Here is a 12,679-nt window from a genome sequence, read left to right as displayed (position 1 = left end):
TGGACATCACCAGATGGTCAATATCGAAATCAGATTGATTATGTCCTTTGCAGTCAAAGATGGAGAAGCTCTATACAGTCAGTAAAAACAAGATCTGGAGCTGACTGTGGCTCAGATCATGAGCTTCTTGTTGCAAAATTTCAGCTTAAATTGAAGAACGTAGGGAAAACCACTAAACCATTCAGGTATGACCTCAATCATATCCCTTATGAATATACAGTGGAGGTGACAAATAGATTTCAGGGATTAGACCTGATAGACAGAGTGCCTGAGGAACTATGGACGGAGGTCCGGAACATTGTTCAGGAGGCAGCAACTCAATCCATCCCAAAGAAAAAGAAATACAAGAAAGCCAAGTGGCTGTCTGATGAGGCTTTACAAGTAGCTGAGGAAAGAAGGGAAGTGAAAAGCAAAGGAGAAAGGGGAAGATATATCCAACTGAATGCAGAGTTCCAGAGAATAGCAAGGAGAGACAAGAAGGCCTTCTTAAATGAACAATGCAAAGAAATCGAGGAAAACAACAGAATGGGAAAGACTAGAGATCTCTTCAAGAAAATTGGAGATCTTAAGGGAACGTTTTGTGCAAAGACGGGCATGATAAAGGACAAAGAAGGCAGGGACCTAACAGAAGCAGATGAGATTAAGAAGAGGTGGCAAGAATACACAGAAGAACTATACAGGAAAGATCTGAATGTCCCTGATAGCCAGGATAGTGCGGTCACTGAACTTGAGCCGGACATCCTAGAGAGTGAAGTCAAGTGGGCCTTAGGAAGCATTAGTAACAACAAAGCTAGTGGAGATGACAGTATTCCAGCTGAGCTACTTAAAATCCTAAAAGATGATGCTGTTAAAGTGCTGCATTCAATATGCCAACAAATTTGGAACACTCAACAATGGCCGCAAGACTGGAAAAGGTCAGTTTACATTCCAATTCCAAAGAAGGGCAATGCCAAAGAGTGTTCAAACTACCGCACAATTGCGCTCATTTCACATGCCAGCAAGGTGATGCTCAAAATCCTACAAGCTAGGCTTCAGCAGTATGCGAACCGAGAAGTACCGGAAATACAAGCTGGGTTTCGAAGAGGCAGAGGAACTAGAGATCAAATCGCCAATGTTCGCTGGATCATGGAGAAAGCGAGAGAATTCCAGAAAAACGTCTATTTCTGCTTCATTGACTACACTAAAGCCTTTGATTGTGTGGATCACAACAAAATGTGGCAAATTCTTAAAGTGATGGGAGTACCAGACCACCTTACCTGTCTCCTGAGAAACCTGTACGAGGGTCAAGAAGCAACAGTAAGAACCAGACATGGAACAACCGAGTGGTTCAAAATTGGGAAAGGAGTATGACAAGGCTGCATATTGTCACCCTGCTTATTTAACTTATATGCAGAGTACATCATGAGAAACGCCGGGTTGGATGAATCACAGGTCGGAATTAAGATTGCTGGGAGAATTATCAACAACCTCCAATATGCAGACGATACCACCCTAATGGCAGAAAGAGAAGAGGATCTCAAGAGCCTCTTGTTGAGGGTGAAAGAGGAGAGTGCAAAAGCTGGTTTGAAACTCAACATTAAAAAAACTAAAATCGTGGCATCTGGCCCCATCACTTCCTGGCATATAGAAGGGGAAGAAATGGAAGCAGTGACAGATTTTACTTTCTTGGGCTCCAAGATCACCGCAGACGGTGACTGTAGCCATGAAATTAAAAGATGCTTGCTCCCTGGGAGGAAAGCTATGGCAAACCTAGACAACATAGTAAGAAGCAGAGACATCACCTTGCCGACAAAGGTCCGTCTAATCAAAGCTATGGTTTTCCCAGTAGTAACGTATGTCTGTGAGAGCTGGACTATAAGGAAGGCTGAGCGCCGAAGAATTGATGCTTTCGAACTGTGGTGCTGGAGAAGACTCTTACGAGTCCCCTGGACTGCAAGGAGGTCAAATCCGTCAATCCTAAAGGAAATCAACCCTGAGTGCTCATTGGAAGGACAGATACTGAAGCTGAAGCTCAAATATTTTGGCCACCTAATGCGAAGAGAAAACTCTCTGGAAAAGACCCTGATGCTGGGAAAGACTGAAGGCAAAAGGAGAAGGGGATGACAGAGGATGAGATGGCTAGATAGCATCACCGATGCAATGAATATATATTTATTTATTTATTTATTTATTTCATTTCTATACCGCCCAATAGCCGAAGCTGTCTGGGCGGTTCACAAAAACTAAAACCAAACAACACACAATAAAACAATTTAAAATATATAGAACATTAAAACCATAAAAAATATGAACTTGAGCACACTCCGGGAGAGAGCGCAGGACAGGAAGGCCTGGTGTGCTATGGTCCATGGGGTCACAAAGAGTCGGACACGACTGAACAACTGAACAACAACAACAAGGATTATAGGAGGCTGCCTTATACAATGCATCTTCATTCTTGTACACAGTTGAGAATCCTTTCCCCCTCCTGATCTGCTATCCCATCCACCTGGCTTTTCAACCCTGTTCCTTGTGCCACCAGGGCTGCTGGTTGGAGAAGGGAACTGCAGCCAGTTCATAGGAGCATAGAATGATAGAATAGTAGGGTTGGAAGGGGCCTATGAGACCACCGAGTCCAACCCCCTGCTCAATGCAGGAATCCAAGTCAGAGCATCCCTGACAGATGGCTGTCCAGCCTCGTCTTGAATGCCTCCAGCATGGGAGAGCCCAATTGTCGTATTGCTCTAACAGTCAGGAAGTTTTTCCTGATGTTCAGCCGGAATCTGGCTTCCTGTCACTTGAGCCCATTCTTCCGTGTCCTGTACTCTGGGGTAATCGAGATCCTGGCCTTCCTCCCTGTGACAGCCTTTCAAGGACTTGAAGAGTGCAATTGTATCTCCGCTCAGTCTTCTCTTCTCAAGGCTAAACATGCCCAGTTATTATTTATTATTTTATTTATTAAATTTATTAATCGCCCATCTGGCTGGTCACCCAGCCACGCTGGGCGATGTACAACATATAATAAAACAGTTTAAAATAATAAAATTCTACAGTAAAAACATTTTCTAAAATACCCTAACCCACCCCAAATGCCTGCCTGAACAACCACATTTTTAATGCACGGCGGAAGCTCATTAAAGAGGGGGCATGACGGAGTTCCTTAGGGAGGGAGTTCCACAGAGTGGGGGCCAACACAGAAAAGGCCCTCTCCCTCGTCCCCACCAGTCTAGCTGTCCTGGCTGATGGGACAGAGAGAAGGCCATCCGAGGCTGATCTTGTTAAGCGGCCTGTCTGGTGTTGCTGGAGGCGCTCCTTAAGATTAAGTTCTTTCAGTCTCTCCTCATAGGGCTTTGTTTACAGTCCCCTGATCATCTTCATTGCCCTCCTCTGAACCCTCCTCAGCTTGTCTGCATCCTTCTTAAAGTGCAGTACCCAGAACTGGCCACAGTACTCCAGATGAGGCCTAACCAGTGCTGAGTAGAGGGGAACTAGTCCCTCCCGGGATTTGGAAGCTGTGCTTCTATGAATGCAGCCCAAGCTAGGACATTATCACCACAGTCCAGAATATTCCTGGTCCTGGGAATCATGTGGCCCCAGAGAGCCAATCCAATGCCACCGTCTCATAGAACGCTCCCAGATCTTCTGCACTTCTTCATTCTGGGTAAGGCTACAGGTGAGCCCTCCACACTGCCAGATTACCCAGACTCCAGCCTGCTTGCTGACAGCCTCCCTACAGGTCTGACTGCCTCAGGCAGAGGTCTTTCCCATCAACTGCTACCCGGATTAAACGTGGGACCTTCCGCGTGCAACACGTGTCCTCTCTTGCCGAGCTACGGCCCCATCCCTTGGCGCCGTGTGCCTGACAGAGGGGGGTTTAAAAAGCAAGCCCACTGAAAGGGTTTTTTGTCATTTTAGCATAGTACCCAACCCCAAGCCCCTAAGATGCGACAGCTTAAAAAACAAATTCATAAAAGGATGCAGGGAAGGTTCTTCTTAGGGGCGCCCACGTTGCAAATTTGGCACAACTCTATTCAAGTGAATTATATCAGGTATCTTAGTCCAGCTGCTGTATAAACCTGACCCATGTACTCACGTTTTTATGTTTTCCTTTTCTGCTGATAAACGTTTCATTGCGGTTTGGACAGCAGCGAGGCATTCTTGGTAGTTATTCACTAAATGCAACTGGGCCTGCTTGGCCTCTTTGACAGCGCCTAAATCTATCAGCAGTTTGTCCCAGCTAGAAGAAGCCATGCTGTGGTGGTCGGACAGACCCGGTTTGCTTCTTTCTGCAGCAGCCAGGCATTCTCCTTGCCTCAACAAAGAAGCTTTGGCTTTGCACTTTTCCAGCTGCGTACTCAAATTCTACAACAGAAAGCAAGGCAGGTATGTTTTTAAAAAGAATATCACTGTTGTTGTTGCTTTATTATTTAAGAATGTAAGAAAAGTCCTTGTGGATCAGAACAAAGGTCCACTGGGGCTGTATACTCATTGCTGGGGGACACGAGTGGGAGGGTACTGTTGCGTTCATGTCCGACCTCTATGTCAGGGTTGGATCGGAACCCACAGAGCCCCAAAGCAGTTCTGATTCTGAGGAAGAGATAGAAACCGTGGGTGAGGAACCCGCGTGCTGTTCAGAGGCGCAGCCGGGGGGAGAGCCCCTACCAGTACACATTCCTGAGAGTGGAAGCGACCCTGGCAGGCACAGAGAGGGACAACTGGAGCTTCGGGACGCTAGGCGCTGGTGCAGGGACAAGCGGGAGATGGAGGGCGCCGAGAGGAGGCACTCAGCCCACTTGGCGCAACGTCAACAGCTGCGCCCCGATGCCCCACGGGAAAGGGATGGACTTTCACCTCCTAGCCCTTAAGTTCAGAGGCTACCCACCTTTACCCTCCAAACGGAGATCATCTGATTCACTAAGGCTAGAAACCCCTAGTAGGCAGCTCTCTTAAGTTTCCCTCATTAGGCTCATGCAATTAGCATCTGTAAGCATCATTAGGTTGAATGGAAATAAAGCCTTGGAAAAGAGCCCTATTGTCTGCGTGTTGATTCCAGCTACTTGAGGATTTCAGAAGGCAGCAAGGGCGCTCCTGACACTCTGGGCTTCCCAAGGCACCTGGGTGGCCAGTGTGGGAACAGAATGCCAGACTAGAGAAGCCCTTAGTCTGATGGAGCACAGCTCTTCTTACGTTCTTAACCCAGCCCTTTGTTTCCAGCCACGACCCGCCAGAGAGTGCCTGGAAGTCCACAAGTAGGATGCGAAGGCAGCAGTAGCCCTGCCTGGCTGTTTGTCTCCAGTATCTTGTCATTAAGGTATACTGCTTCTAGAAATGGAGGCTTCACACTTCACAATGGAGGCTAACAGCCATGGAGGAACTCATTCTCCAAGCATTTAAGCTAATGGCTATCGCCACATCCTGTGACAGCAACTCCCATACATTAATTATGCATTGTGTGAAGGAGGACGTCCCTTATCTGCCCCGAATCTACTGCCAATCAAATCCATTTGGTAACCCTGAGTTCTCATGAGAGAGAGACACACACAGAGAGAGAGAGAGAGAGAGAGAGAGAGAGAGAGAGAGATCTAAGAACACAAGAAGAGCCCTTCTGGATGAGACCAAGGCCCATCTCCAGCATTCTGTTCACACAGTGGCCAACCAGCTTCCAACCAGGAAACCACAAGCAGGGCATGAGTGCAACAGCACCCTCCTACCCATGTTCCCCAGCAACTGGGGTACATAGGCATACTGCCTCACTGTATCTACTCTCACTATATCTACTCTCAGCATCCCATTCATAGTTTCATAAACCTCTACCCCAGCCTTCCCCAACCTGGGTCCCTCCGTATCTTTGGACTATAGCTCCCATCATCCCTGACCCATGCTGGATAGGAGGTGGAGGCCTAAACATCTAGAGGAATCCAGGTTAGGGAAGGCTGCTCTAACATATCCTCCCTTAGTCATGTCCCTAAACTAAAAAGCCCCCAAAAATAATGTCCTGTCCCTATAGGAAAGATGTTCAAGCCCCTAGAACATTTTGTTTCTTCTTTTCTTTCCTTCTCTTCAGCAGAGAAGAGGTGACCAGAACTGTATTCCAAATGTGAATGCACTATAGTTTCATAAGAGAGAGCAAGAGAGATCCTCATATAAACGGATACAGAACAAACCATATGGGTTAAATCCAAAAGTGTACTGGCAGAAGCCTTTTTCTCTCTCTCCTCCCCCCTGAAGCCTCTTGAAAATCTGCATCACTCAAAAATCTGCCCCATAAGGTTTCCCAGCCCTCTGGGGCAGATTTTAGGAGTGCACTGGGAGAGGCAGAATCACCTCCCTCCCGGTTCCGCTGACAGAATTGCTTCCACTAGCAAAATGACATTGTTGGACACAACCCTTTGGAATTCAGCGGGCATTAGGACCTTGTATAGTGCAGATCACACTAGAAACAAGTTACCATAGGTTGCATTCACGCATTTTCATCTACTATCGAGCAATATTTGCATTAAGAAAGGAAGCTGTGGATCACAAACCATGACAAGACATCCTTAGGTTGCATTCAAATGTAATATCACTTGAGTGGCAGGGCTGCTATAGAAGCACAGACTCTGTGTTCCGTTCAAATGAACCAGTTTGAGTTCAGGGGAAAAAAAAATTGGTTATGTGAGTTTGCAGCAGAAACCAGCTGCTGACTGCCTGGCACCTGAGACATCATAAACCCACCTATTCCTGTTCCTGGAGCTTCTCTACAGCTCTTACAATGGACTGCATTTTTTCTTTTAAAAAGTATAACAAATGAACGTTTAAATTAATAGACTAAAATGTGGCAGCGGAATCAGGACAAGACAGACAAATGAACCATAATTCGATTTGCTGGTATATATGTCTGTCTTTTACATGGCAAAGCTGGGAGAAAACTGGGCTCATCCTGTAGGAGAAAAACCAATGGGAACTCCTAATTTAATGTTACATCTGTACCTGCCCCTACATCAGGCAACAAACCCAGGAGTTGGTTCTTCATCTAACTGTATATCCACCAAAGCACACTAAAAGAAGGTTGGAAAGTCCTGCAGCAGACGTCTGAGCCGCTAAATTAAATATACAAAACAGCAAAATAGGATGCATGGCTTAGATAGTTTGTTTCCATACCTCTATCTCTCTCAGTTGATCATTCACCAACACAATATCTAACTCTGCAGCCCGGATTTTCACCTCTTTGATCTTTTTTTCCATCTCAGCATAGTCTGCAATAGCTTGGTCTTCAGACTGAAGAAGACCCCTCTGAGAAATTATTTCCACCTCCGAGCCCTGAAAACACAAACAGGTCATCTCAACAAATAGACTACTGTGACTTGGCTGACGTTTCTCCTCAAACCGTGGAACAAGTGATTATGCCTATGTAATTCATCCAGAAGTTAATTTAAAAAAAAAATGAAATTACACTGATAACGTATGCAAAATACTTTGATCTCTCTAAAATGCTACATGAACACCAAGTATTCACCAAACCTCTTTGTTAATGAAGTAGCTGATTTCTGTCTCAATTTGCTGCTGTTTATCTGTTACTGCTGTGGTTTTACACTGCCCTTGTTACATTTATTTATTTCATTTTATTATTTTATTTATTACATTTCCAATCTGCCCAATAGCTAATGTCAACTAACATTTCGAATGTATTTTTATTGCAAATTTTGTATGCCGCCTTGGACATCTTGTTGGAAAGATGGCATCTTCATCATCATCCAGCATTTCTGTGTATGGTTTACTAAGAAGACCCATGGAGTTAAATGGGGCTTACTACTGAGTAAGTGCATATAGGCCTGCACCCTAAATATCTCAGACAACGAAGAACATTTATGAAATATGTGAAATGCCATTTCCAGCTACCAGCCACAACAAAAGGTTATTAAGAAGGAAAAAAAAGATGAAGTAAGACAGGAGTATATTTCCATTTGAATGCAAAATTGAATGTATCCACACCAGACGTCCATCCTCCCTGATCATGTAATTACAGCACTTTTTATCAATTTGAGCAGATACATCAGGCTCACTCTTGAGAGGCCCCACAGAGTTGTAAAATGGAAAAAAGCATAAAAGCACAGCCAGCTGTTAAAAGACTAAGTGGGAAATTCTATCTAAACAGGTTGTAAAACCAAAGAAAGGAACAAATAAACTAAATTAAGTGCTTGTTTACACAGTCCAGTAAGCCGTTACAATAAACCTGCAGAGCTAAAGACTAACATTTGGCAATCTGCTAATGGTTGTTAATGTATTGGTCTTCCCATTAATGTATGAATTAATTACATTTAAAAAAGCAGGATCTTAATGGCATTTAATACTACACAGGTGACACTTTGAGGAATGGTTGCTAAAGACCACAGCTTCAATGAAGCCATATCCAAGAATGGAGCTATATTCTGAAGTCAGGACTTCCCACTTTCCCTCTTTTCTACCAAGACTTCAGAGGATGGGGCAGGGATGCTTTAGGCGCCCAAAAACGTACAGAAGGCCAAAAGAGAAGTGAATATCAAACTGGAGCTGGGTATTCCTTTGCCTACCCGAATGCTGAGACAACACATTGGCCTTGAGGGGGAAAAAGCACATTATCAAAGTGTGTGTTTGATGGAGATTTGTACGCGGGTAAATATGCTCAGCATCAAATCTGGAAGTGATGGGAGGGTGGTGATGCTAAACTCTCAGCTCATGACAGCAGAATAGCTGGTTCTGACTGAAGACGTGGGGCTGTCACACTGCAAAAAAAGGGTCCAAGCTCTAAAGCTGTGGAAAGATGCTTGGGATGCCAAGCCCACGAAGACCTGCTCTGACTTGGATTCCTGCATTGAGCAGGGGGTTGGACTTGATGGCCTTGTAGGCCCCTTCCAACCCTACTATTCTATGATTCTATGACCTGTTTGGACTTCTGTTAACTCTCCTCAAACATTATCCTGACCACATTTGAGCCACTTTTATTTATTTAAAACATTTGTATACTGCTCCACATCTAAACAGATTCCAGAGCAGTGAGCAACAAGAGTTAAAATGAACAAAAGATAAAAAGAATGAAACATGATATTAAAATTATTCTTTAAAAAACAGAGCGCCAATAAAACCGAGGCTGAGTCACCAAGGAAGGCTTCCTGGAAAAGAGTTGTTTCCAGGAGGTACCAAAAACAACCCAGTGTTGGCGCCTGCCTGACCTCCAGAGGCAGAGAGTTCCACAGGAAGGGAGCCACCACACTGAAGGCTCTTCTCCGGGTGGACTCCAGTCGGACCATAGGTCCATGTGGAACCACCAGGAGCTTGCCCTCCGATGACCTCAGTGACCGGGCAGGTGGGTAAGGCAGAAGGTGCACTCTCAGGTGTCCTAGTCCCAAGTAGTTTAGGGCTTTGTACACTAGCACTAATACCTTAAACCTGGCCCAGTAGCGAATAGGCAGCCAGAGCAGTTCCCTCAGAGGAGTTACACGCTGAAAAGGGGCAGCTCCCAACAACAGCCGAGCTGCTGCATTCTGCACTATCTCCATCTTCTGGACCAGCCTCAAGGGCAGCCCCACACAGAGTGCATAGCAGTAATCCAGTCTTGAGGTTACTAGCCCCTGTACCACTGTGGCCAAGCTATCCCTGTCCGGGAGAGGCCGTAGCTGGTGAACCAGCTGAAGCTGGTAAAAGGCAGTCCAAGCCGCCGTGACCACTTGGGCCTCCAGTAACAGTGATGGATGTCTGAGTACCCCCAGACTATGAACCTGATCTTTCAGAGGGAGTGCGACCCCGTTCAGAAGAGGCAATGAGCCTATATCCCAGATCCGGGAACCACTTACCCACAGCGCTTCCGTCTTGCCAGGATTCAGCTTCAGTTTATTGGCCCTCATCCAGCCCATTACTGAGTCTAGGCAGTGATCCAGGACTTGCACAGCCTCTCCTGATTCAGATGTCACAGGGAGATAGCGCTGCATGTCATCAGCATACCGAGTGGGTCCCACACAGACAGGAACCAACCCAAACGTGTGTGTCCCAACCTGATAATGTGGTTGGGACACACATATGTTTGGTCTCTAGCAATGTAGCTGGGTCACTTCAGCGTTCTCCCTGTCATGCAGGAGCTGCTCTCCGAAAAGGCACTTCTACACAGCTACAGTGATGCATAAAGGACCCCTACACCACCAGGTCAACTAAAACCGAAGCATGGCGTCCAATGTGCCCCTGTTTCTCTTATGGAGCTGAGGATCCAAGGCAGATGGTGGTCTTGATACCCCAAGTCAGATTAAGCTGAATCTAGGCCTCTAGGGTGGCCTGGAACTAATCTGTCCCTTGGACTGTCACATAGTTCCCTCTCCCCCGCACCCAACTTTTTTTGAATGAGCCACGTTTCCAATGGGATTTGTGAGGCCCAGTTCAAATGCTTCCTGAATTTGACAGTTCCATGTACCTCTACCCACACTGCTCTGGTACTGTAGGAGTAGAGAGTTCACATGGATCAGGCCTATTACATGGTTACTTCCCACACCTGCATTGCTCCTGCCCAGGCACACTGGACTGGGCGGTAACCCCATCACTGGTGTGGTGTAGTGGCTAGAGTGTGGGACTGGGAGTCATGAGATCCGGGTTCTAGTCCCCACTCGGCCATGGAAGCTCACTGGGTGACTTTGGGCCAGTCACAGACTCACAGCCCAACCCACCTCACAGGGTTGTTGTTGTGAGGATAAAATGGAGAGAAGGAGGATTATGTACGCTGCCTTGGGTTCCTTGCGAGAGGAAAAAAGGCGGGATATAAATGCAATAAATAAATTAAATAAATAAATCACATAGTTCTCCCCATATGTGATCCCACCACTGCAGGCACTGCCAATGCAGCGTGAGAACCTGCCACTCGGAAGCAACAACCATGCCGCTTCAGTAACATTTGAACTGGGCCTAAGAGAGCAACAGTGTGAATATGGGTGATAACAGCTGCTGTGACATCATGGTTCACTTTTCAGGATATGCAACACCCAATTTTAGCATTTATGTTTATTTGTTTCACTGTGGTCCTGCCTTTCTTCCAAGTAAATTGAGCTGATGTAAATGGCTCTTCCCCTTCATGGATCACTGCCTTGTTGTGGCGAAGGGACTTGCGTAACTCTGTGAAACCATTAGCTATGCCATGCAGGGCCACCCAAGACGGACAGGTCATGGTGGAGAGTTCTGACAAAATGTGGTCCACTGGAGAAGGAAATGGCAACCCACTCCAGTATTCTTGCCAAGAAAACCCCATGGAACGTATCACAAGGCTAAAAGAGATGACGCCGGAAGATGAGCCCCTCAGGTTGGAAGGTGTCCAATATACTACTGAGGAAGAGCAGAGGGAATTTCCAAGTAGCGCCAGAAAGAGTGAAGTGGCTGGGCCAAAGCCGAAAGGACACTCAGCTGTGGATGTGTCTGGTGGTGAAAAGAAAGTCCGATGCTGTAAAGAACAATATTGTTTAGGAACCTGGAATGTCAGATCAGTGAATCAAGGCAAGCTGGAGGTGGTCAAACATGAGATGGCAAGACTGAACATCAACATCTTGGGAATCAGCGAACTCAAATGGGCAGGCATGGGCGAATTTAATTCAGGTGACCATCATATCTACTACTGTGGGCAAGAATCCCTTAGAAGAAATGGAGAAGCACTAATAGTCAATAAAAGGGTGGGAAAAGCAGCACTGGGGTACAATCTCAAAAACGACAGAATGATCTCAGTATGAATCCAAGGCAAACCATTCAACATCACAGTAATTCAAGTCTATGCCCCAGCCACTGAGGCCGAAGAAGCTGAGGTTGATCGGTTCTATGAAGACCTACAACACCTTCTAGAACTAACACCAAAAAAAGATGTCCTTTTCATCATAGGGGATTGGAATGCTAAAGTAGGAAGTCAAGAAATCACTGGGGTAACAGGCAAGCATGGCCTTGGTGTACAAAATGAAGCAGGACAAAGGCTAATAGAGTTTTGCCAAGAGAACACGCTGATCATTGCAAACACTCTTTTCCAACAGCACAAGAGGCGACTCTACACATGGACATCACCAGATGGTCAATATCGAAATCAGATTGATTATGTCCTTTGTAGCCAAAGATGGAGAAGCTCCATACAGTCAGTGAAAACAAGACCTGGAGCTGACTGTGGCTCAGATCATGAGCTTCTTGTTGCAAAATTTTGGCTTAAATTGAAGAACGTAGGGAAAACCACTAAACCATTCAGGTATGACCTCAATCATATCCCTTATGAATATACAGTGGAGGTGAGGAATAATTTAAGGGATTAGACCTGATAGACAGAGTGCCTGAGGAACTATGGACGGAGGTCCGGAACATTGTTCAGGAAGCAGCAACTCAATCCATCCCAAAGAAAAAGAAATGCAAGAAAGCAAAGTGGCTGTCTGATGAGGCTTTACAAGTAGCTGAGGAAAGAAGGGAAGCGAAAAGGAAGGGAGAAAGGGGAAGATATATCCAACTGAATGCAGAGGTCCAGAGGATAGCAAGGAGAGACAAAAAGGCCTTCTTAAATGAACAATGCAAAGAAATCGAGGAAAACAATAGAATGGGAAAGACTAGAGATCTTTTCAAGAAAATCGGAGAGATCAAGGGAACGTTTTGTGTAAAGACGGGCAAGATAAAGGACAAAGAAGGCAGGGACCTAACAGAAGCAGATGAGATTAAGAAGAGGTGGCAAGAATACACAGAAGAACTA

At 45.8% G+C, this 12,679-nt stretch overlaps 1 protein-coding gene across 1 annotated transcript in view; it reads right to left on the bottom strand.

Moving 5' to 3' along the window:
• Positions 1–12,679, bottom strand: part of SYNE2 (spectrin repeat containing nuclear envelope protein 2) — a 333,613-nt gene that overhangs the window by 176,941 nt on the left and 143,993 nt on the right. The window contains exons 46-47 of the mRNA XM_084836884.1: positions 7,120–7,278; positions 4,073–4,341 (exon numbers count right to left, since the gene is read on the bottom strand). Of these exons, the coding sequence (XP_084693010.1) occupies positions 4,073–4,341; positions 7,120–7,278 (428 nt within the window). The remainder of the gene's footprint in view (positions 1–4,072; positions 4,342–7,119; positions 7,279–12,679) is intronic.

The sequence above is a fragment of the Heloderma suspectum genome, chromosome 1 (genome assembly GCF_057233095.1).
Source record: "Heloderma suspectum isolate Gila_16-S chromosome 1, 16-S_ref, whole genome shotgun sequence".
Taxonomy (NCBI): domain Eukaryota; kingdom Metazoa; phylum Chordata; class Lepidosauria; order Squamata; family Helodermatidae; genus Heloderma; species Heloderma suspectum.
Note: the sequence above shows the minus strand (reverse complement) of the source record. Positions and strands in the feature narration are given on the sequence as shown.